Below are 26,771 nucleotides of genomic sequence, written 5' to 3'. Positions count from 1 at the left end.
AACAAAAGTGCTTGGAGAAAGGCCTTGTTTTGTTTTACATCGCAGAGGCCTACAGGCTTAATGCTGCAAACATGTTCCTGCTTTTACTTTGGATTTTCTTTCATAGTTTGGGAACAAAATTATCTTCAGGATCCCTCCATCACTGATTTTTGCTGGAAAACATTGGCTCTTTGTACAGATGTTGTTTATTTGTACCACAAATTTCATTATCTTAGTAAGGCAATATTATTTCATTGCTTACATTTCAACATGTCCTTTTCTTTTTTTGTGAAATAAGAAAAAGACAGTAAATCAGTAAAACCTAACAGTACCTGTTTCTGAACACCACTGAGCTGCACCACCTTGATGATGAGGGAGGCGGTGCGTCCTTTGTACTGGATGGTCCTCAGTAGCGTCCCGACGTTGTCCACGCTGAAGGGCTCCGACCAGCGCCAGTTCCCCCAGCCCTCGATGCAGATGTGCAGCAGCTACAGGATAGGTCAGAGCAGGATAGAGATGGAGGTTACACTCCTTTCCCCTGATTTACCTCCAGGAATACGCAAATAAACAACAACATTCTTTGTTTACAAGATTTCAGTGAGGGAAGGTTACTAAACAAGCTTGCCACTGCTGGAAGTAGAAACGGAAGGTTGCACACACACTGGCTGGTGGAAAACAGCTGATGTGGAAGATCATTATGCCTCTGTGTGTGTGTGTGTGTGTGTGTGTGTGTGTGTGTGGTTGGATGTGTTAAGACTCTTTTTCTGCACACGTCTAAATAAGAGGCACTTAGCTTGGTTCTCAGTCTTTTCAGCTACATATCCATCACTGCTCTGTGGAGCACATCCATGTGTGTGGCTGAGTGTAAACACATAGCTTCAGGACGACAGCTATAAACACATGCTGTCCTGCTTCATGACATCCAAACAACTTTAGAGTGGTGATGATTTTCCGACCCTTTTTTTCTTATGATTTCTTGTATTGTGGGTCTTCGCCTGGCAGCGGGGCTCAAACTATGTGATGTGGCATCTGTAGACCACTGTTTTAATTGCTTTCTCCATTACACAATATCCAGATTGCACAGACTAAAACTCAACAAGAGATGGAATTGCATACAATGAATACAGCCTTTCCTGCGTGACCCCTCTGAATCTAAAAACATGCAGTCTATACGCCCGTCACACCTGTGCTGACGTTACTCGTGGACTATCTGTACCCTTTTCACCACAAGCTGCTCAGCATTACAAGGCTAAGAGAATCTTAATTGTCAAACAATGTGAGTGTTGTCATGAGATTATGGTAACAATACGGGAGCAGTGTCATAAATATACAGGGAGATCCAAAGCTTTATTCCCTCCTGAGGTGGTGTGGTTGACCTTCCACCTCACTGAACTCTGTGTGTCAGTCCCGCTGCCAGCACTATGTCACAACGTAGAGGGTAGAGAACACAAGTAAGACAAAAAATATCAAGAATAACTCCAGAAAGATAAGAGGATACATGGTGGAGGGAGGAGGGGCTAGTTCAATAATATCCCAGAGGGTTCACAACCAGACTGAAACATAGAAAAGCAGTTTTGAGCATTTACACTTCAGGTCAACGTTTCAATGTGCGGAACATTTAGCCAATCTGTTTTAAGAAAAACAAATTACCCCTGAGGTCAAAGAGCATGTAAGAACCTTGGTCAAGACCTTCTGTGTTTCTCTCCTCTGCAGCCTTTCCTCGGTTTTTGAAGACAGATTTCTTTACAATAACATACTTAATCAAAGCCTGTATTCACTTTCTTCAAAATCGTCCTTTCTCCTTGTTGGCTGCATGGAAATTACTTGCATTTCTCAGATCTTTTGCTCGGTGGACTTACTCGCGGGGAAAGTGTCAGAGTGGTGTAAAAGGCCAGGTGGTGGAGGTTAAGGTTAAGCCTGAGGGTGGAGAACCACTAGATTCCCTAAGCCACGACCAGAATTATAATCAGTACCAGTTAAGATTGCAGTGGTTTGAGGAAAACTTGGAAAACAACTATAATATGGGATTTTCCCCCCTTTTCTGTTCCTAGTTTCTCTGTCAGTGATCTAATACTGACAAAAAAAACCTTTTCATTTGCATTCAGCTCAAAGCCATCTTTAAGTGCTTAGCATTAACTTCAGTCTTTACGGGTCTGAGTGCGACAGACTGGTGTTAATTATGGTGAAAATGTTGTGGTGGCAAACCCACTGAAGATCTCTACTCTGCACCATCTGTGAGGACGGATTTGTTATTTCAACACTTTTCGCTCCTTCAACTCCCCCTCCTCTCTCCATGCACTTTGTCGTGCCTGTGGCTCAACTTGACCTCTAAGGGAGAAGTCATAATAATGTCTCTACTCAAACTTCAAACGACAACTGCCGCTTTTGTTTGAATTCACCACTGCTCTGACTCAAGTGGTGGAAGAAAACAAAACAAAAAAATCAGCAGTGACACAGATGAACTGGACACGTACGACAACAAGAATGAAAAATACGAAGCTGTTTTACCTCTTTCTGACGTATGCAGCGGCTGTGACACTGAGAAAACCCAGTCAGACATATGTGCTCATTTAATGCTCATGCTTTAATAAAGGCCTCACACTAACAATCATCAAGAAAATAAAGAACGTCAACCAATAAAAATGGCTTTGAAGAAAGACGAAGATCAATATGTCTTTTAATGAACAATCTACTGATTTGATCCCATTATTTTGTACAGTAACTGTGGACAACAAGACCCACAGGTTTTGGTTTGGCTTTGGTTCACTGGTTTATCTGTTCGCAACAGGGTTCACTTGTAAATGAACTGAGACCCTCAGATTTCAAGCGAACCAGAGTTTGCATGTTCACATGGCTCTAAATGAACTGTACTATCTGTAGAAGTGGACCTGGGTTTGTTAAAAGTGGACTAAACAGCACCAGAGTGAATGTGTGCCGTTTTTATTCTGCTTAACTTAATCAGAGATGTCCACGTGTCGTCCTATGATAGAGGTTTAGAGCTACAGCTGCATCAGATATTCATATTAATCCTGAAAGGAATTTTTAGGCAAGCTTGAAACCTTTTTTTCCCATTTGTGCTTCACTTATTCTGCACCAGTAACACAAATACTTATATTTACACATTTCAACAAATCTCACAAGTCTTCCCTTTCCTATGAGAATTACTAATTTAATAAAACAGACACAGGGCTCAAAGGGTTAATACAACATAATCTTTAAAAAGAATTGCTAAATTATAAAATATCTATGAGGAGAATAAAGTCCAGAAAAGTGTAAATGTGACAAAAAAACAACTGAAATTTTTTTTAAAAAACTGAATTATGAAGAGTAAATCACATTTAGTTAAAAAAAGCCAAACCACTGGTCTGACCTCAATCAGACAAACATGTTAGCACCTCTAATGTTTATATAAACTCTGTATATTGTGATGCTGTTTTTCCTCTCCGAACAAAAGCAACATCTTGAAAAGAAGCAGCCTCAAGGTGCTTGTCAAATTCTAATCTCATCCACTAATAAATATTTGACAGACTCCCCCACAGCGGCTGGCTGGAAGTAGGAGACTTTGGTCCAAAACCAATGGAAGCATATCTGCTGTGATAATTTCCCAAGTCAGGTATTGTGTGTGAAAGAATGTAAGCTAAAAACCTTTCTTTTTTTTTTTTTTCTTCACTTCATCTCTCTTTAATCCACAGGGAGAGATTGTGATGACACACATTATACACATTTTAACTTGTAGTATGTATCTTGTTGAGCACCAGTAGATTTAATTAAGTAATACTATTGCTTTTATATAAGCACTAATGGCAGTCAGGCTACAACCCTTAAAACATGTTTTCATATTACTAAATTAATAATAATTCTTTAGAAAAAAAAACTTATTCCACGTCATTCAGGATGTATTTCAGAGACAGTGTATTCCACTCTTGACATGTACAAATATGCTAATATATCCCATCTACGGATGATTAATCTCAGTTTCACGGAGATCAATCATCTGACTGACTTTACAATACAATTGTCTGGTTTTCTTAGATCTGGATCAGCTCCAGTGTGTGGTGTAATTAGCATCAGACTGCGTAGCTACACCAAAACAATTACAATGACGAAAGCTTGGTAGCTTTAAACGGCTCATATATTGTATAACAGTATTAATGATGGGTTTTCTGACTGAATCAAACATAGTCAGATATTTTGGAGCCTACAAGCATCCAGGAAAGCTGAGCCCACAGTGATGCTTTGACATGTTTTCAAATCAAAGACTGTGCTGAAGACGTGACTAATCCTAACAGAGAACACCTGTCCACTAAACCAGATTTTACATGGACTGAGTGATGACATCAAAAAACACTGAGACTGTGTTTGAGCAACATATATTCCAAACATAAGATCAGTACCACATGAACTTTTTCATATCCCATCACCCAGTTTTCAGGTTACCATGGAAACTGAACACAGAACCCAAACATGGGACGGATACACTCAGAAATGGTGTTAACTTCTGAGAATTACCAACCCCACCCGCCAAAACTATGTTATATTCATCTAACCAGATGCCATCATAGGTGCGAGGTCATGTCTACAGCTTCGTCCTGTCCCAGCAGAAAACTATTAGCAAACAAGTTTCCTGTAACAGACAGTAGGATATCAGTATGTCATAACCAAAGCAATGACTGTTAAAATTCCTGGTAAAGTCATATTTTACTGGCAAAAACTTAAAATGGTGATTAGTTAAGTTGGGTGTCACAATAAATACACACAGATACACTACATGTCCTTAAACCCATGTGCTCTTGCAGACAGACTGAGTCAGTCCTGCCACTGTAACCATCACTGCTCTATTGTCCTCTGACAGGAATGTGGTCAAATCCACAAAGCAAACAATAAATATCTGTCTGCAGTGAGGATGTCACTGCCATTCCTGGATGCTGCACAGGCGGGGTGACAGTGGTTGTCTACATATTACTATCGTTCTTTCATCCCATTTCACTCAGACAGAAATCAAAGATTTGAGACTTTGGTGAATGGAGAGAAGGTAGAAACAACACCAGTAGCTTTACACACAAGTCCCTATAAAAAGCCAAAATAGCTTAAGGATATCTTTGAAGGTTTATTAAAATCATGTGAATTCATTGTCATATAGCAACAATTTAAAAATACTTTGAGAAGTCTCTGTACTGCCAATCTTGTGTAATGTTATACAGGCACACGTGAAAAAAAGAAGGATGTGGAACAGAGGCCTACTCTTGTCTGGTGAAATTACTTTGGGACAAGGGACCTTAGCTAGCCACCTAACAAATGAGAAACAGGCTTATACCCAGACAGCAAAACAAAGGAATATGGATTACTTTGTCCTTTAACCAGAATTAGTGTGAGAAAGAAACATATGAAAGAGAAAAAGAAAGACAGAAAGAGAGTAACATCAATCCTGAAGCAGTAAGAGCTAACCCATGTAACATGAGGGAATCATGGTGGCTTTAACAGCTGTCTGCAATGCCTCTCTCCTTCTTGGCTCCCTCTCTCTGACAAAAAGAAGCAAAGCTGCACAACATCAAAGCACAGATCTGCAAGTCTAAAAAGCGGTTTGAAAGCTGGAAGAAGGTACAGAGAGAAGGCATTGTGTGGGTCTATGGTTGACAGGGGGGATGTTAATAGGTTTATGCTTGACTAACATTGTTCCACAGTTCTCCTCTGGCATGTTAGACATGCAGGGCCCAAAGGGTTCCAGGATATTCAGACGTGGCAAGTGCTAACATCAACTGAACGGGGCTGACAAAAGGAGCACTGTCTGGAGGAGGGAAGTTTTAAAACCGCATGGAAAGGGGATAAAGAAGACAGTGGCCGAGGATGCTTGGAAGAACAGACACCTGGTGTCAGCCTGGAGAAATGACAAGGGAAAAAAGCTGGATTATAAGAGGGGAAATTACTCTAGATACAGGACACATGGGACAGGCACTTGGATACACACACACACACATATATTACATATCTCAGGAGCTGTGTCATTGGATTATGGCTGGATTGCTTACTGATGGGTTTTACTTTTCCGATGACTGAAAAGGTGGTAATTACTGAAAATTTCTAGGCAGTTCTGTCATTTTTATCATCCAGTTGGTGGTATTTTAGCATTTCGCTAACAGGATGCATTGCAGAGTCTCTGTACAACGTATGATGCTTAACAACATGGATGTTCAGCAACAAAGTAAACAACTGTCTGCTGCAACAGTCATGTGGTGCAAAAATCCATAACATAGCATTTACTTAAAACCACTATGAAATTTCTCAATTTTGACTTAATTATGGTGGTGAATGTTCTTTTTTCAGGGCCCTGTCAGCCTGGATCTCCTGTCAATATTCCTTTCTTCTTCTAAACTCTGAGCACACTGACCACTCACTAACTACTCTTATGTACTTCATACAACCCCACTTCAAAAAACAAAATATCCCTTTAAGGCAAACACAAATAAATGCACGCAGCAGGAGAGACCTCGGTCATGATACCACGACCACAAGTAGACTGCCTCTAAACTACCAGTGAATGTGGGCAGACTGCAGTCTAACTCAGACAACATGAATGCAATTGATATCTCCACTTGTTTGACAATGCAATGTAGCACTTCACATAAGAGAGGCTTACTACTATGCAATGAAACCACAAGCGCTCCTTCTAAAGAAGAAATGAAACATGGGTTGACCCTACACAGCTACCCCCAACCACAGAATTGGGGAGATTGTGTAATGAAACCTAAACCCAGGAAAATACAGAAAACATACCACCACAACATGCTCGTAGACTAAAAAGGTTTCTCCTGGAGCCAGAAACACATGTGCATTAGTTCCTCTCTCCAACTCCGTCTTCATGTAACTCCAGGTGGTTTTCAAACACATGTTGAACATAATATTTATTCAATGAAAAGATTTTTTTAAATAATATCTAAGTATGAATCTGTTTCTTTTAAGATGCTTTCCTGGTTTAAGTACAGTATCTAATAGGAAGCTTTTCTGGGCCCCAGGGGGTCATGTGACCTGCAGTTTGACCATTAGGCTGAGATCCATTTGCACCCAAGTAACTCGTCTCTTGGACAGGCCATCTAGCACTATGGTACTGTCCATGGTGCTGAACCCAGGCCAACACTAGCACCAGGGACCACAAGGTTCATTTCTTCACCTGAACATCTCTAAAAATCAGAGTTTTTATGACCAAGGATTTGATGGAAACATGAAAAACTTCATATTTAAACAGAGATTTAGAAATACAAACAAATATGAGTTTGTAGCACTGTAGCTCTTAATAATAAGAACATTAAGTTGTTACGTTTGGGGCAAACTACACAAGTGGTGTAGGACTGCTTAAATTATAGTTTGTATACTTACAGTAAGTATAAACACTGACAGCAACATGTCGTTGAACAAATTTTGCTGTCTTTGCAAGATAAGGTTGAAGTTGAAAAAATTAAATAAAAAAATAAATAAAATAAAAGTGGTATGCTAGTTAGAGGACATGGAGCAGAAAGGACAGCTTTTTGAGTAAGGCGGTCAGTGGTCTGGTACGGCTGTGATGTTGTAGATATGAATGATCAGTCTCCTCCCAGTGAGTATTGCTAGGTAAAAATATCTAACTCCTCCAGAGATTTTTTTCCCAAAGAATATTTAATTACATGCCAATTTCTTGGAAAAAAACAAAACAAACAAACAAAAAAGAAACAAACAAACAGACAAAAAGAAAGAAAGAAACAAACAAACAAACAAAACTCCCAAAAACAAAGCCTTTAACCTTATAGATGATTTACATTAAAAACATACAAGATGCATACATGCCTGTAGGATGCTGAAGCTATGGATACTATGGGTACTATGGGTACAGCCCAAAGTGATAAAGCTGAGAATTATCCCCCCCTGTGGAGATCCAGCTGCAGCTGAAACTGTTGCTTTGAAAAACAGAGATAAAAGCACAAGAAATGCTAGTGCAAAAGTGTGGCATATGGTCTGAAAAGCTAACAAAAAGAGCTCCCAAGGATGAGGCACTGACTTACGTAGCAGATTGTTTGTTCCATTAAGGATCTAATTTCACAATTTACAAGTGACACATCTCAAATGGTCACATTTAAGAAGGTGAAGACACTCATAATGATAAAACTGATTAAGTTAGCTGATTGATAATGATTTCACACTAAGCATAATGAAATTATTGCCTAATAAAACGGCAATGTTTCATGATACGGATCAACTATGTCTCATGCATAGTAACAAATGGTTAGAAATAAATGAGAGGGCTATTTATTATTAGTCAAAATACACATACACAGTGGTTGTGATTTATAGGAGGAGTCATTGTACTATTAACAGAAGGAGATGTGGCCATTGTTGAAAGCTGACAGCTAGTACAGATGACTTCTGTAAACAACTAAAAAAAAAACAAAAACAAACACGAGTGGCTGCCTCTGACTATCCTGTTTGGTGTGGGCCTGGTCAAGACTCCAGAACTGCCTGCACAAAGCTGAGTGTGAAACATGAATGTGGGAATGGCCTAATGAGCTGCAATGAGTCTGAAGGAACACAAAGGGTGTGAGAGAGTTCAATATTATGCCAATGTAAGTGCAAATGTTATGTTTTTCAACATTTTTAATATATTCTGCCAGCTAAGAACAAATACAAAACCAAGATAAACTTGAACACCTTGGACACAACAGAGTATCAGAGAGACACACTATGTGTTTTCTGGATGCTGCCAACCAGAGCTGCCGTTCTAACCTTTAGTTTAGTGAAAGGTTCACTGACTAAGAGACCAAGCGTCTAAAACTCAGTTTGAAACATGGTGAACGAGCTAAATCAGGAATGTGAACTGTGTACAGCTAAATAAGGCTGTAACCTCACCTAAAGAGATTACAGCCTCCAAGGACTGACTAGACTGATGCACTGACTCACATTCAGTGTGTATCTTGTTGCCATGGATACAAAATGTTAACATGATCAGTACATAAAACATCTTCATGTTTAATCATTTACTCAATATATATTACACATTTTGACAGCTTTGGCTTCCCGATGGGGAAATTAATAATTTTTATTCTTTCACTACAGTATTTTTTTCATATAAGACATGTTTAAACAAATGTCATCATGAGACAATAGAGAATAAATGACTACTGATAACGACGACTTTGTGGAGGTGAATTCTTCATGCACAAGTAGTTCATGTCCTTACACACAAAGTCTCAACTTTCACACAAACTATAACCATAATATAACTCAACAAGTAGCCAGTTTAAAACTAAGTTATCGAATGATGGTACGTTTTACGTTTTCTTCACTTTTTATAATACAAGGAAGCACATGCAACTACTTGCTAGCTGTAAAAACTTCAATTTTTAACTTTTTAAAACCTAAAGGTCCCCCAATATGGGGACACTGAAAACAAATAATGCAACAACGACCATTTTTGAGACGTTGCCAGCATTCCGTACTAAAACCTCTCAAATTCTATTCTGCTTCACTTCAGAGTCGCCCTCCGCAGAAATAATATCCACATATTGTACTATGAACTGATAGAGGTTTAAAGCTATAGCTGCATCATTCCAAATGGATATTCAAATAAAAAAAAATCTCTTTTTTTTGGTGAGCCTAAAACTTTTTTTTTTTTTATTTGTGCTATTTGCCACTTCCATTAATTCTTCACCAATAACACATATACTGATATTTACTCATCTTAACAAATCTTCCTTAACTGTGACTCCAAAAGTATTGAAATAGAAGTTTGCTGGTTGCAGAGATACACTTATTTCATTATCGATGTTTTTTGAGCAGAGGCCTAAATAATAGACTTTGGACTCAAAGAGTAAACTTTGCCTCACCCAGATCTGAGCATAAACAATACAAAAGAGGAGGCTATCCGGCTCTTTCAGAGGCAGAAGGTCAGGAAGGCTCCAGGTCCTGACAGTGTGTCCCCCGCCTGCCTAAGAGTCTGTGCTGAACAGCTGGTGCCCACCTTCACACATATCTTTAACCAATCCCTGGAGCAGTTTCAAGTGCCTCACACTTCAAACACTCACCATTATACTGGTCCCCAAGAAACCCTCCATCACAGGAAGAAATGACTACAGGCCCATCGCCCTGACATCTGTGGTCATGAAATCCTTTGAGAAACTGGTGTTGAGCGACCTGAAGGACATCACAGGCCCCCTGCTGGACCCCCTGCAGTTTGCCTACCAGACAACCAGGTTGACGTATGATGCAGTTAATGTGGGACTGCACTACATCCTGCATCACCTCAACTCAAGCTGATGTTTGTGAACATCAGCTTGGTGTTCAACACCGTCATCCCTGAAATCCTCCACCGGAAGCTCACCCAGCTTACAGTGCCCATCCCCACCTGCCAATGGATTACCAGTTTTTTGACTGACAGAAGGCAGCAGGTGAAACTGGGGAGCATCACATCCAGCACTCTGTCTATTAGCACTGGCACCCATCAGCGCTGTGTCCTCTCCCCACTGCTCCTCTCCCTCTACACCAATGACTGCACCGCTGGGGACTCTTCTGTGAAACTCTTGAAGTATGCGGACGACACCACCGTTATCAGTCAAGGACGAGTCTGTGTTCAGATGGAAGGTGGAACAGTTGGTCCATTGGTGTACTCAGAACCACCTGGAGCTGAACCTGCTCAAGACTGCGGAGATGACAGTGGACTTCAGGGAAAATCCCCCGACACCTGCCCCTCTCACCATCCTAAACATCACAGTGTCTAATGTGGACACCTTCAGGTTCCTGGGAACCGCAATCTCTCGGGATCTGAAGTGGAGTCCTCACATAGACTCTGTCAGGAAAAAGGCCCAGGAGAGGTTGTACTTCCTGCGACACCTCAGGAAGTTTAATCTGCCACAGGAGCTGCTGATCACCTTTTAATCCACCTTGATCCAGTCTATGCTCTGCACATCCATCACTGCCTGGTTTGGATCAGCCACCAAACTAGACAGGCACAGGACAATCAGGTCTGCAGAGGAGATAATTGGTGTCAGCCTACCTTCATCCAGGACTGCGCCTGTCCAAGATCAGGAAGTGGGCGGATGACATATATACAGACCCCTCACACCCCGCACATTAACTTTTTAAACTCGCCCTGCCTGGTAGGTACTACAGAGCCCTGTACGCCAAAACCACCAGACACGGAGACAGTTTCTTCCCCCAGGCAATTACCCTGATGAATAATAACCCACACTCAGGCATATCTGCACATAGTTACACATACTTGGCACAAAATTGCACATACCTGCACTACCTTAACCTGTTAACATTATGTTTATGTGTATCTATACTGTTTCTATTTTCTATTTAATTTATTTTAAATTATTCTTACTTTTTGAGCTGAAAGCACAATGAGAGCAAAATACACCAGAGTCAAATTCCTTGTTTGTGCACACAGACTTGGCGAAATAAATGACTCTGAAAAAAAAAATAAAAAATTATAAAATGAAAGTGTGGGTTAATTTACTGCAGTTAAAGCTGCAATCTTGGATAAAATATATGACCAAACCAATTCACTTGAGGGCAGTGTTTCTTAAAAAAAACTGATTTTCAACAAAGAAAAAGTTAATCAAACATTTAAAAGACTAAATATTTCAGCTGTAAACACTGAAACCTTTTCAAAGTTACAGACACTTGGATAAGAATGAGGGAAGCAGGCATCAAAATAATGACATGCTCGTGCTCAGCATTGACAGCTTCAACCGATATAAAAATATTCCCTTCCTCTCCTTTCTTCCTGATACACTCTTACAAAATACCAGCCTGTCACGCCTGCTTCCAAAAACACAGCCAATCTAACCACAAGCTAATGGTCCTGGCTGCTATCTCCAGCCCATTACCCATGAAAACCACACAAGAACACACCAACACAGAACAGACATTCACACGAACACATACACCTGAATCAGACACTGCACATACAAATGTAAACACAGATGCTGAAGCAAAATGAGAGGAGGAGAACTTTCCTGTATCAGCCTACTGCTGGAGTAAATTAGAATTTCTCTAAATTGGGAATATTTCTTGTAGGCACTTAAAAAGTCCTTTCCAAATCCATGGGGCTTTTTACACCCATCTCCCTGCTAACCACACTAACCACAGGGATTTCCATCAGCCAGGCTGCATCCTGTGCTGAGCAGCCAGATATTTCAACCATCCACACCACACCACACGCTACAGGCCTGAAAAACAGGAGGGTGGGGATGGAGTGAGATATAGAGTATGAGTAATTACAGAGAGCATGCGTAGATACACTGATGAACGTACTGTCTTGACTTACAGATTTATTAATCTGTCATTTTCTTCTCTTTATTTATTTACTGTGATTGAATTATATATAAAAGTGTGTTTGTAAACGGTTTCACGTTGGTTGGTAACTGCTGGGGTGTGAAGGTATGTTGGGCATGAAAGAGCTTTGCTACACTGACGAACTCCAGGCCTAAAGAAATGTTTTATCACAGTACTTATATGTATGACGTTTTTTTAAGTGTCAGACGACAGCAGGCTTGGAGGACGTGACTGCCTCAATTCAGCCTTTTAATAAGTCTTTTGGTTGTGACTGACAGCAGAAACAGGGGAGTAGCGAGAGCAGAGGGGAGAAACAGAGGAGCAGTGAGAGGGAGTGTGACCGGAGCTGAGGTTCATGTTTCACTGTAAAAACACACTACTTGAGTGTTTTTCTGAGAAAAGTGACAGATATTCAAAGGTATGTCAGCATCACGGGAAGTGTGGACTGCTTAGATGGCACAGAATAACACATGAATGTGTCTGATTTCACACATGGAGATTATAAGACTTTCTGTATCTTCTGTTTTAGTTGAAGCTGAAACAACAAGCTGTCTTCATTTGGAAGATATTCTTCGCTTTTCAAGTCTTTTCTTCTTTATGAATGGGGGTTACAGCTGAAGGACTGAAGGTGCTGCTCTTTGTAAATTTACTCATCTATTATTCCTTGATGCCTTGCTGGTGCACCACGAACAGATGGACAAGTACATAAAAAATGAAGCTGGTGGGAGGAACTGAGAAGATAGTGAGGAGGCACATTTTTGGCCGTGTTGCCACTGTAGAGTTCTCTGAGCTTGTCTGCGAGTGCTAAGAGCATCGTTCATCTTCTGCCCTTGTTTTCCTCTTCAAAAGCCTTCTTGTTTTTCTCAAGCAAAGCTGCAGAGTATCCTCCTTGACAATTCAGTGCAACTCCTATTTAAATTTTTCATATTTCCTCTGTTCTTCTCTAAACTCTGTCTTCACTTGCATGATGTGTCTTTCTCTGCCCATCTGCCTTCTCTCAAGATGATCTCATGTCCAGTGAGTTCTCAGGGGTGCTCAAGAGAAAAACAGGGGGAGATTACTTTACAGCACTAAATTAGTAGCTCTGGCTTGTGTGAGTGTGTGACTGCTTGTGGGACAGGTCAGCTGGGACACACATCATACCACAACCATGAGGACAAGCTGATGGCCTGCACTGTCAACAAGTCTCAGGCTTCGTGGACAAGACTGACAATAAACACTAGGGGAGGTTATACTTCAAAGTGTGTGTGAGTCTGTCTGTCTTTGGCTGGGTAAAGACAGAAGGCAAGGGCATTTATTTAAAAAAAAGACAGAAAAAAAAAAGTTTGATGTTTGTGAAGATGGCCTGAGTAAAATTAAGGAAGGTAGAGTCATGCTATACTGGGAAGAGTCAAACCAGAGCTACTGACAGACCAATAATGACCATAGTTACTGGATAATGTAAGGACAGGAAAGGGCACAAAAGGCTCCAAGGGGACTGTTTTAATCCAAAAGAGACTGAACGGTCAAAAAACTGGACCAGATGTGCAGCGCTTTGGGGGTATTGAAAGCCACAATCCCAAATGTGAGGACAGCATTTACTGTGGTGTGATGAAGATTAAAAACACAACTCTGGCTTCTAGCAAGAGTCCAAGACAGGGGAGGATAGGCTAGCACCAGCATACAGAAAAAGGCTAATGAGCTCAGGCAGCATGGCCATAAACACTAGAGCAGAGGGCCATGCTGCAGGGAATTGTAAAAGGGACAAGGACAATGCTGGGAAGCTGTTTGCGGTTGCTGGACAGTCTTAAGAGAAAGGCTAATATGTCCAAGTGAGACCTGAAAGCTGTGGATGCCAGAGACTGTCCAGGTCTACTGATGTCATCCAGCTGAAGTAGATGAGACTTTGGGACGAAATAGACCAGGGCTGATCTGAAAACAAGGGGTTGCTGTACAGCTATGTTTGCTAAAAAAAAGGGACGGGGGTTGGGTCCCTACAGTACATAGCAAGAACTGACACAGAATACTGTGCATTACAGTGGAGTATGAGTGAGCTAACTGCACTGTGGGTCCCAAGCAGAAAAGTGTTTACTGATGTACTTGGAAGGGTCACACTACTGGGGGATTGGGGAGATGACAGAATGAGAAAAAATGGATTGGAACAAGATTTGTCTTTGGGAAATAGCAGCACACAGGTCTGCTGTCGAGAAAAGTGTGAGGATAAAAAGGACAACTGTTTTGACACAAATATTATTACAGAGTTAAATTCCACCATTTATACAATAAGTGCTGAGGCTGGTACAGCCTTGAGGTACCGAGGTAATGTTCACCATGGTTGGCTGAGACTACATTCCTCTGAACTGGTACTCTGCCAGCTGACATCTCCTGAGTTTTGGTATAAAACAAGTATACAGTGACGAGCAACAAAAGACTCAATAGTCAAGAATGTGAGGTTTTAAACATAATTAGCTAACAGGAAAGTGTTTAGGGGCTACAGGGAAAGTCTTGGGCTGAAGTGGGGAGCAGGCCCATTGATAGAGTAAGAAAAAGTTGTAACACAGAGGATTAAAGCCTTGCCATGTTCAGAGTTTTTGAGACACTCCATCTAATCCTGGGGCTTAAGCAAACAGCAAAAACACTCATGACTCTGCCTGGAAAATGATTTGTAAAAGATACAAAAACACACTTGCAGGGCTACGTAACCATTAAAAAATACAACCCCTTTCTCTTATCAGTGTCACTATTTTTATAACCCTGAAATATAATTAAGTGTTTGCTACAATTTGCTGAGGCGGAAACACTGGCAGGCTTTTTATCATCAAGCTTAAAGTTAGCTGAGTGTTTTTGGCAATGTTGCCTTATTTCTTATTTATCTAGTTTCACAAATCCTGTTCGTCTTAAGAACACATATTTCATATAGCACAAACACATGATGGAATAACATGACAGAACCATCTTGGAATCGCATTCTTCATCTATGATGACATTTGGCTCATTTGGAGCATCTTTCATCCAAAATATCCTTGAAAATACAGAGGTCATTTTGACTCACTGCTAAAATAAGACATGGTATTCACTGCGCTGATATGCCAGATTGCCACTCACCAAGTATGTGAGCGAGAGTGAGGTAAGAGCACAAGATTAACCATGGCCGATGATTAATACAACTTGACTTACTGACTTACTGCTAGCAATTATGGCCATGTCTTTTCTCAAGCTTGACTTTCTCACACTCGGTGTGGAACACATGGGGGTCCTGGAACATGTGCGTACCAAACACACACACACACACATGCCACAGATCACCAGCCCACCCTCCACTCAACCTCAAAACCACAAAGGGTTAAATATAATCAATCTTCTTTAACAATGCTGTCAGGGAACTGTCTGAGAACGCTGACAGAAACACACCAATAGCTGCTGCGCACCGATGATGGTGCATGTGTTCGCCTCTGTGGACTGAATCTGCATGCTCTGCTCAGAGTGAATGAAGCTTTGCAGAAAGTGTGAACACTGCAGGATGTTTTTACTCCATGTTAAAACTCTGCAAACTGTGTGGGCATGTTGTACAGTTACAGAGTTAGATCCACATACTGATACAGCTTAAAGAAACATGTTCAAGTTACAGATAAAAAATATGCTATTCCAACACTATAAAATGCACTGTGGTAATGAACAGAGCAAAATTTGGAAAACTTAGTCACTGTCAACATATTTCTATACCTAACTGCTTATTAATGATGCATCTGAGTCTTTCTGGATATGAAGTGTAAGGCTGTGTGTGAGCATGCATGTGTCTGTGTGCTTTCACTGAAAACCAACCAAAACCACAAGGCTTTGGGCCATTGGATATTTCCAAGTCTCTGGGATATACGTGTGTGTGTGTATTACCTGAGCAGACTTGTGGGATCTCCAGCTGTACTGGTGGCTGTGGAGGCTGGCCAGCAACACATTCTCATCTGTGTCCACTTGGCCAAAGCGCAGAGTCTCATGTGTGTCATTACAGATCACATAGTGGCTATAGAGCAGCTCCTCAGCCTCTGGGTTTCCATTCTGAGGGAAAAAAACAGGAATGTGAGGATAAGCAGTAGAAAGTATGGATGGATTAATAGAGGTGACAAAGAAAATAAATAAATGAATAAAAGAATAGAAAAAAAACTATATATCTATGACTGGAATATATCGTAGAAAGTGTGTGTACAGGTGTCTGAATATTTGCAGATGTCAATAATTAATCTTTTCTTGGTTCATCAGTGTGAAGGTGAAGCTGTCAAACGGTAGAAGAAGAATAATAATTTCACATGTTGAAGCAACGTAGACTCAGCAGGGAGTGGATTGTGGCACTTCCTGATGGTCTTTAAACTTTCTGCCTCTCAAAAAAACCCTCATAGTTTTGTAATTCCTTTGAAAGCAAATAAACTCTGGCTGTTACAGAATTTAGTTGCACAGGAAACAGGTTTCCAGACCATTTTGATCAACGGTAACCCTTTAACTGCCCGATGTAACACATGGCAAAGCAAATTTTTCAGTGACAATAATAAATCTAATCAAAACTTTGTGAAAATAAACCTGCCTACGTCATATTTGAGCATTTAACTATTGTTTCTATAATTAACAATTCTTTCCAGCATCTGTTAAAATATTGATTCTCATTATTATTGTCCAAAGGAAAAGAAACATTTTTATCATGATTTTTTTCAGTGTCAACATTAAAAGGTTAAAAGGTTTTTATTCCTCCCCCAACATATTTTTAATAATAGATATTCCTGCTTGTCACAGTCAATATTATAATGAACTTGCTGGGAGAAAATAAGATATCTAACCCTCCTCAGACTTAGGTTTAATGAGAAGGTCTTACAGAAAACCGCACGACTCCTGCAGGCATGTTGCACACTTCTATGTAAGTTTGCATGGAAAAGAAGAGAGTTAACGGGCGTTGTACTGAAAACACAGTTTTAACAGGGAAAGAGCAGACTGTGTCAAATCTACTGCATCCAAGAATTCAAGTACACAGTTTGAAAACAGCACATACTGTGCATGTGTGCTGGACAAAGAGCAAATTTAAGTTTCATTTGACCTCCTTCCAAAAACTCTTTGGCCCTGGCGGGATCTGTCCTGCACACCCTTGTTCAGCTCACAATGCACTCCAATGTATTTCAGACAGCCTCCCAATAATTACTCTACAATACCAACAAAGAGGGACCCCAGTCTGCTGTATACTTTTAAATGGCAGGGGGGGTGGTGATGGGTGATGGTTAAAAGAGGCTGGCAGTAAAAGCTCAGTCTGACTGCCAAGCACGTTCAGGGTCTTGGGGTTGTTGATGCGATTGAAAACGGATGGGAAAGTTTACACCACTAAAAGACCGAGCAATGATAGATGTGTGTGCTTGAGAGAGGTAGAGTACAAATATAGATGGGACAGCTGTGGCAGCGGGTTAAAATCCATTTGCAGTTTTACAGTGGAACACTATCTGTGGCTCCCTTTCGGATGTGACGCTGCAATTTACAAACTTCCTGCTGCCATCTTAAGATGCCATCGCTAAGCCCACTCTTTGATGGTATCGTCTTTCTGCTCAGATTCACAAGGCAATGTGATACACACATCAGAAGACCTAATCATTCTCTGTGTATGGAGAGATTTTAAATGGACAAATATTAAAACAAAGATATTCAAACAGTTAACTTCTAAATTTTGTGAAGACATCAGATGACTGCTTCTTCTTCAGACACTGTCCTATTAGGCATCAAAGTCTCCACATCCCCTAATCCACCGAGATACTATTACCAAAGTTTTCACAGACTTCAGCACAGATCTGCATGGCATATAAAAATGGCAAGGTACAGTAAAATGTCTGGAAAACAGATTGTAAATAACGACACCCACTCAAGAGAAATACACATGAAACAAGACACTGTGGAGTTTATGGTGAAACCTGCAAAAGGAACATAATGAAACATTATTCAGATCTACAAACACTGACATATTCTTCTAGACATGACCCAAGCCCACACATCTGCCACCAGCTGGAACTTGATCTCTATAGGACTTTCTTCCCAGTTGCAAAGGAAAGCAGAGAATTATTTAAATGTGGATGAACAAATTGTAAAAAAAACAAAACATATATACACATATACATATATACATACACACACACACACACACATATATATACACACACACACATATATATATATATATATATATATATATATATATATATATATATACCAGGAGGAAAAGTCCTGTTGTCTCAGTTGCACATGTAACAGCCTGTGACTGTTCTGTGAGAAAGCAGAGTGTGTAAAAACTACTGGGCTTTTGTGTGGCTTTCCACCAAAGCCACTTCCCTCGGGTTAGGGGCTGAAGTGAGCGAAGACTGAGAATGGTGCTGGGGGACTCAGAGTTGAAAATGGAGGCATGGGCCTGAGGTTACAGTGGTGGGGGGTTGAGGTTGTGCCATTTATGGCCACTGAGTGCAAAAAAGGGGTGAAAAAAAAAAAAAAAATTAACCTGTACTTATTTTTACCTTTATCTTTGAACTGCGATCCCAAATCCCTAACACCTTTTTAATATATCCACCATTTCTTATCTGTTTTATACTACAGCAAAACTCAGCTGGAGGTTAGAACTAAAGGAAGGACTGCAGAAGAGAATGAAGAAGATGAGGGTGTGGAGCCTTCTTGTTTGGGGTTATGCTGCATTTCAGAATAAACATTATATGCTAATACTAGTCAGAAGCTACGATATTAGCATGTGTACTCAGGTAAGATCTGTGTATTAGTGATGTTATTACTGAACATTTCTATAGAAGTGTGAGCTGAAATCACAATATTTCTATGTACTGCATTCCATCTGGAAGCGTTTCAGCTGTTCTGGTTGTGGTGGGCTGTCATGACCATGGTTCCAGTAGTATCATAGATGAGGAATCTGCTCTGTGTTTCAGCGCTGACCCTGCAGGCCACATCGCAACAGGCCTGCCAGCCAGCCTTGACACCAGGAAATATGAGAATGGCTGAAACAATCACACGTCCTTCAGGTGCGGAAGGGGAGAGCCTCTTAACATAGATGACTACTACAAGTAATTTCAAGTTTTTTTGGATGCATGACAATGTGTGCCCTGGTGAAATGTAAAATTCCCTCAGGTCAAAGATACATACTTATTTTAAGTGGCTCTTTCCATCCATTGCTATGGTGCACCAAGACACCAGACAGTTTTCGCTCCATTTCAGACATTCAAGATTTTTTTCACAACATGCAAGATTGTGAGAAGATTCCCCAAAAAGTCCCGACTGAAACATTCGCTAACTCTGAAGAAGACAAACTGTTTCTGAGGAATTTGCCTTTTGTACTTGACCTCTCTTTACTTCTACTCCAAACCTACCACAGATGCATTCAGCACATTTGACTTATAATTGCGGAGCATTTTCCAGTTGTGTTCTGGGAAGTGTCTGCTGGAAGTAGTTAATAAGGTTTTGTACAAGTTACTGCTGCTGTTGAGACCAACCAGGACAATATGACTGACTGTAGGAATTAATACTGTATCAATAAACATGAAGCTTTTAGAGTTTAAGTGTAAATGAGAGTATGTCAGTTTTACATTTACCTGAATATAAATGCTATGCTTCTGTTTGAAGATTTTAAGGTTTTTGCAAATGTAGCACTCAGACTTGGCCACTCACCCCCAGCATGACAGGATATTAAGCATAATTTACTCATTGTGGGCCTCGGTTCACATGGCACTTTTCTCTGGCAGGAAAGCACCAGGAGGCTGTTAGCTTGGGTTTTTAATAAATATTTCTTTTGGTTTCTGTTTCTAAGACTGCTGTATCTCAGCAGTGCTGAGCCTACATCTCCACTTTAACTGCTGTTTAGCTGTTTATGATGAACCAAGTAACTTCTTCGTTTGTTTGAAGACCAGCCATTCATGGTAAGATCCACACCTCACCACCTGTAGCTACTTTAGTTTTCTTAGCAGTCACAATTCTAACCACAAAACATGCTGCTTAACACATTATTTCTGTACTAAATTACCTTAGTGTACCTTACAATGTTATTGAATAAACACTGGCACGTTAAGGTAGAATTAGGTTTATGTTGAATTAATATTTATTGTTCCGTTAAGATGCCTGGGATTCAGCTCTCCTTGCAGGTGCAGCAAAGGACTCTGATAAGCTGCTGCCAGCCTTTTTGGATTGTACCACGTGCTGCAGTGACGTAGGGATGTTGGGGATTTATTCTGTCTTTTAGCTGGTTTAAACTGTAGCAGCTGTTCAGGAGGTCAGTTTGTGTTCATTCATTTGTTTGCGTTTCTTTAGCTTTTGAGTCTTGTTATATTAAGACATCCTCTTTATTGGCCCGTTTAATCCAAATTTTGTTCTTTTTTTATTTTTCATATTTTGGGGGGTAAACAAAAAACCCAGTATGAACTAAAACTGTGTCCTGCTGCCTTGCTTGGTCCCTGACATTTGTATTATCTATCAATCTATAGTTATTGAACACATTGTTTCACTGTGAGCACCAAACAGAGGGCACTTGTCCTCATATTGCCAACTGTTGAGTTTGGCACAAATGAATGTGACAGCCGTCCATCAGAAACAGCCACACATTATTATAACAGTCTTGGGAACTGATCATCACACTTTTGTAAGTCCCGCACCTGCGCCGTCTTATTGGCTGGTGTCTAGCTATGCCTTGAGGTTGCAGCTTGAAAAATATCCCAAAAGAAAAAGAACAAGCAAGCTGAGGTTTGTGTTTCTGCTGAGAAACAAACCCACATTTGTAATGTAGATCATTAGGAATTGTTGAAAGGAATTTTTTTCCCCCCTTTTCATGTTAAATGTCATCGTAGCGTTAAAAAAAAGCTAAATATACACTAAGAGTCAAAAAAGGTGTGTTTCAAATCAACTAATAGCATAGGCAATGCTGTTTCTCATGTTGGGTAAAGCCCTCCATGGATACCAACATTTACCAAACACGACAATAAAGCTGCAATATGACCTTTCATTATAACATCACCGACACTGAAGCCTTATTTATTACAGAAGTAACCAGAATAAATAGGGAACATTGACCGGTTTGTGCTAAATGATGCAAAAATGCCAAGAATCAAATATGACCAATCATCAAACACAGTCGGTTAAGAGTCAGTGATGCCACTGAGTGAAAACAAAAGTATTAAACTGCGAGCCAGAACAATCATTTAAAAGTGTATTTTTATACAGCTTGTTTAATTTTATTTTCCACAGGTAAAAGAGCACAGCTGTTCCTAGAAAAACATCAGCTATTATTTCTATCACCTGGCAGTGAGTTGCTGCATGCAAGTAAAATCATGAGAGTACCTCATGTCTCCAGAGGCCAGTATATGAGTCAGCACAGCAGAGCCATGATAGGGCACACAAAGTCGGAGAGACCAGTGTGTGTGTGTGTATGCAGAAAACACAAGAGGGTTGGGAACTTGGGCCAGATGAAGTCTTGGCAGGTGTCACCACTCAACTTTTACCATGTTTTCATGGGCATCACTTCACACACAAATATCCTGGCTACCAGAAGCAGTGCTGAGAGCTGGGAACTGAGAGATGACGAGGACCACAGCACCAGGATCCTCTTAGTCAAAATTTACACCAAACAAAAAGGCAGCTCCATTCTGAAAATTTTATTACTGCTGGCATGCAACCAAAACCATTCTCATGAAATCCACTTTGTTAGTTTGTTTAGCTGATACCTCATCTGGGACAAAAAGCAGCCTCTCAGAACGTACATACATTTTCTGAAGATTTCCTCTGCATATTTACAGGCCCCTGGTGCCACATGGAGTTGCTATATACAAGTGTTAGTGATTAAACATCAGGGAAAATCTCTTGTTTTCCCACATCTGAATGCATTCCACATTCTTAATGTACAAGTAAAAACATTATCCTTCAATACATTAAGACCTAAATGACAAGATTTCTGCTTTGTTTTTTTCTCACCTCCAATAAACTTCCTTTTTGCTGCAATGAGAAGTTGCCTGGAAGTGGTTTTTATACACTTTCACTAAAAAAAGAATTTATTTGCTTCAGATATCAGCTGTTTCAGGATAGAAAAAACTGAAGTTTCTGTTACCTGTTGCCAGCTGAGCAGGGCAGTGTCCACAGTGTGGATGGCATATTGGCCAAAACTTAGAAAAACAGGATCCACAAAGACATTCAGATCCAAAGACGTGCTCTGGGGGCAGCTGGTGAAAGTAGCCTGGCCCTGATAATCACACGAAATGAAATTATTAACAAATATCTCTTCTTTTTGTATTAATCAATGAGAAATCAAGACGGATATGACACACGTCGAGCTCTACCTGGAGCACACAAGGCTGGAGAAGCTGAAGGTGTGTTAGATTTCGATACTCGAGCAGCTTACAGTCCAGCTGGGTGGAAAATCTGAACTCCTGACAGCGACGTGGTCCGTTGCTCCACTGACGCAAAAAGACCTGGGGCTCTCGAGCACCAATCACCATGAACTCCTGTTCCTGTGGCAACTTCCTGTCTGGCAGGAAGGGATGGAGCTTCTTTGAAGGAACTGAAAAAATTAGACATATTGTTCTTAAATATATTTTAAAAAGTGTCATAACCATTAATATTTAAAACATACAGAGACACACAAAAGAATATCTTTTATCTGAGATGGATTACAGCTGAAAGAAGCAACTTTAAATCTATTAATCCAAAAACAAATACATCAGAGCTTCATACAACAAGTGATTTACACTGTGTTCCAAGACATTACACATGCAGGATAAATGTTATAAACATTTGGGTTTTAGTTTTAATGATTTATGTTTTTAATGTTTGATTGATTGATGGATTAATTGATTGATTGATTTCTGGAATAAAAGGATAAAAACACATTACCAAGGATAACATGCTTAAAGTATAAGACTTGTTTCCATCGTGGTTCTTGGTGTTGAAAACAAAAACAACAGAGACAAGAGCAAGAGAGCCATACGCTACATAGACACAGAGCATAAAATCCCATGTTTGCGTTACATAACATAAAAACAAGACAGCAGTAAAAGCTCATCACACTTCACTAAACAACATTCACCTTTTTCATAAAAAGCTGCTTAACCTGGACTTTAAAACTTTTCTGTGATGTCACAAGTTTTATGGACGTTGGTAAAGAATTCCATCCCATAATACCAGTGTAAAAAAAAAAAAAAATACTGACTTGTGGCACTACACAGGAACGGATACTAGCCCTTGTATTAGGATTATGCTGTGTGAGAACCATGGCTATATTAGAGCAGTGGTTTGAACTCATTTTCCTCGGGGACCCCCTGCCCCACCCCGTTCTGAAACCATTTATGATTTTATGCTTTCAAAAGTGAGATTCTCACTATAAATAACGTATTCTGGCTGTCAGTCCTGTCCTTCAATAAGGCCAAAGTTAAATTAATTAAAATAACATACAGCCTTAAATTAACATTTTTCTTGAAATAGGGACAGTGTGTGGATGTTCAAATCCTCCCCTGTGCTCTTTAGGGGAACCCCCTTGGAGGTGATTAGAGCATAGGTACTTTGGAGCATGACCACTGATGATATTATGCATATAAATTAACTTGAGTTGCTGTACCCTGAGACGGACTGGCAGCAGACCAGCTCTGCTAAACTCTTCTCTGCCAATATGAGTTCGGGTAGGAGCAAATTTTGTTTCTCTTGTCTGTTTAGATCACAGATAATCTCGGACAGATTTAATAAGTACTTCTCCAGGTGAGCTTAATTAAAAGAAAACTACTAAAGGAGGTTATGCTACATTAAGTCCAGTTTTCATGCAGTCTGGGGAAAAAGAAGGAGCTTTCTATAAATAAGTGAAATAAAGGAATGAAAACATTGCACATTTCAATAAAACTTAAAAGAGCTCATTACAATCACACTAAAAAGTATTGTGAGATTCAAAGAATAAACAGGTTGGAAGAATCTTTAGCTGTTCTGGGTATAAAGAGAGACAAACTCATGGTGGGGCCATCATCATCCCCTGACCTCAACCCTACTGAAAACCTGTGGAGAAAGTTCTGTGGGGGGTCCTTACTGAGATCCAGGCAGAAAATAAATGCCTTAAACTGTCATGCAGAATTATGTGGAACATGCTGTTTTTGTCCTTTGTAGTTTTGTTCATTAAAATCCAGATTATTTCATCACCTAATATAATTTCTGACAAGTAAAAACTCATATTTCATCATTTGCATTGATTGTTTAGAAGAAATCAACAAAAACAGTATATGCAAAAATAATTTAAAACACAGTGTAGAGGAGGAAAAGTGCTGTTTGGTAAAGGATTGAAGGAAGATGAGGCCATGTTTCCCATACATTTCCTCAGCAGACAATTCAACTTAAAAACCACACAAGACTTTGTAATAATGTTAAATGTGTCCTACCTTTACCCAGCTGTTCAAGGTGGTTGCAGAGGTGAACTTCCAGCTGTGCTAGCTGCAGGGACACACCCATTGACGGGACAAACCAAGGTGCGAAGCAGGAGTCCACACGGGTACAGGCTGCTAACGCCATCGGAGATACCAACTGATCACAGTGGAGCTGGGAGCCACACTCGCTATCTGAACTGGAGATTTAGAACCAGACAATAATATGTACCAGAAGCTGCACAAAACACTAAAAAACAACAACAAAAAAACCACAAAATTTAAAGATTGACCCCGCTTTGAATATGAAACTGTTTAATATGGAAATTATATTTATAAACTTTATTTAATATAAAAAGTAAAGGACCAACTATATCTAATGTGAAGGTCCTATTCATCCAGTCAGATTCTCTTTTGTATCTGAGATTTTGTCTTTAACCCAAATTAGTATGACATCCTCAGAGAAGTCTACAACCAGCTCTACAAACACAAAGGAAACAAATAAAAGAAAGGAGACATTAATATGGAGGAGGCCTCCTCTCTGTCCAGGGCTCCATAGAACGTGATTATACCCACAAGTTGTTCCTCCACAGACGTTAATTGCATGTCACGGTTGATGATGGGGAACGGGAGGCAATTGAAATGAGTGACCATTTGCTCTGCAATTTGCTGCTACAATGATCCACCATTAAAAACTTCAACAGGAAACTCAAGACCTGCTAAAAAATGCTGGTGCAGCAAAGTGCTCCTTAAACAGATAAGCATCATATGTTGACAATTTTCATTACTTCCAGTCGGCAGGGCAGCCAAGTTATTTTTTGGGAGGAAACTAAAGCACAGCAGATGAAACGAGTGAGTAAGAAAAGGAGAATCAATTTTGATCCAAAAAGACAAATAATTTAAACATAAAGGAAATGTAATGTTTGGAGTATGATTGTAATGAAATACAGATGTATATTTTGCTTTACACAGTATCTGGTCCTGAAGAGTTTCTCTCTGTTTCTTCTTTCATATGTTTTCTTATTCCTTCTGTTCTAATTTTCTGAAGCTGTGCAAGGCACACATATTGTGAGCTTGGCAATTCTCTTACGCAAAAAGTTCCCTAAATCCCAAAAGAAGTAAAAAAATTGGAGAGAAAGGAAAAAAATAGTATGGTAAGATGAAGAAGAAAAAAGAAAATGGTTCAAGCCCTAAATATGTAGGAACAGAAGGCTGGGTGAGACATGAGGGAGATAAAGAAAGGAAGCAGTGGTAGCCAGAAGAAAGGAGTAAAATCATGCTCCGTGAGGTGTTACAACCCATCCCATCCAACCCATCCCATCCAAGCTTAACCCTGCCCAGCCCAGGCTAAGAACGGCCTAAGAGCTTATGAGCCAACCCAAAGGGGGGGGGGGGTTACTCTTCTTGCTTCCCGTGAGCTTCCCCTCGATTAGATACACTCAAGGTAAGCAGGAAGGAATCCGGATGGGCCCTGACAGGCACTTGGTGTGCTGGGAAATCTCATTAGGCCGATCTGAACGCCTTCCAAGCCCGCTCCCTGCTCCTGCACACCAGATGTGGGGCGAGGGACACATTCGAGCTCTTTGTGCTTAGTGGTCTGGGTGCAATCTCACTCAGTTTTTCTCATACATAACAGCACCAAGTCTGAAAATCCACATTCATGCAGTACCTGTGTGTAGGTAGAAATGAGTTCTTAGATGCTTGCAAGTTCAGATATGCCTACAGGAGCAACAGATACAAACACACACAAACATTGTCCACACCTCTGCTCATCTCCTCCATCTCCGTTATTATTCAGTACAATCCTCCAAAGGTCTGAGGCCACCAGCTCCTTCTGCTGATCGGTGAGGCTGAGGCTGGGCAGCTGCAGCTGGCAGGAGCAGCTTTCAGACAGGCTGAACTCCCGGTATGGAACAAAAGCCTGCTGGAGCTCATCCCAATACTCCAGACTGCACGGTACCTGAAAGAAATGACAGCAATAACGTATAAAATTAACTTTCAAATATGAACCTTATTAGGTTTTTGTATTTCAGTGTATGCTCATTGTTGATGGAAATAAGTCTCTTTTATTCTCTGCCTGATTTCCTCTTCTGGGTAAAAAGGGGTCATTACTGTGCAAAT

General features: G+C 40.3%; 1 protein-coding gene across 1 annotated transcript in view; it reads right to left on the bottom strand.

The window, feature by feature from the left end:
- LOC121642112 (vacuolar protein sorting-associated protein 13B-like) overlaps window positions 1-26,771 on the bottom strand; it is a 334,030-nt gene that overhangs the window by 29,044 nt on the left and 278,215 nt on the right. Inside the window, 6 exon segments of the mRNA XM_041988605.1 lie at window positions 312-467; window positions 16,153-16,314; window positions 22,364-22,495; window positions 22,593-22,813; window positions 24,669-24,850; window positions 26,414-26,610. Coding sequence (XP_041844539.1) covers window positions 312-467; window positions 16,153-16,314; window positions 22,364-22,495; window positions 22,593-22,813; window positions 24,669-24,850; window positions 26,414-26,610 — 1,050 coding nt within the window.

Source organism: Melanotaenia boesemani, chromosome 6, assembly GCF_017639745.1.
Source record: "Melanotaenia boesemani isolate fMelBoe1 chromosome 6, fMelBoe1.pri, whole genome shotgun sequence".
NCBI classification, from domain to species: domain Eukaryota; kingdom Metazoa; phylum Chordata; class Actinopteri; order Atheriniformes; family Melanotaeniidae; genus Melanotaenia; species Melanotaenia boesemani.
This window is presented reverse-complemented; position numbering and strand designations above follow the sequence as displayed.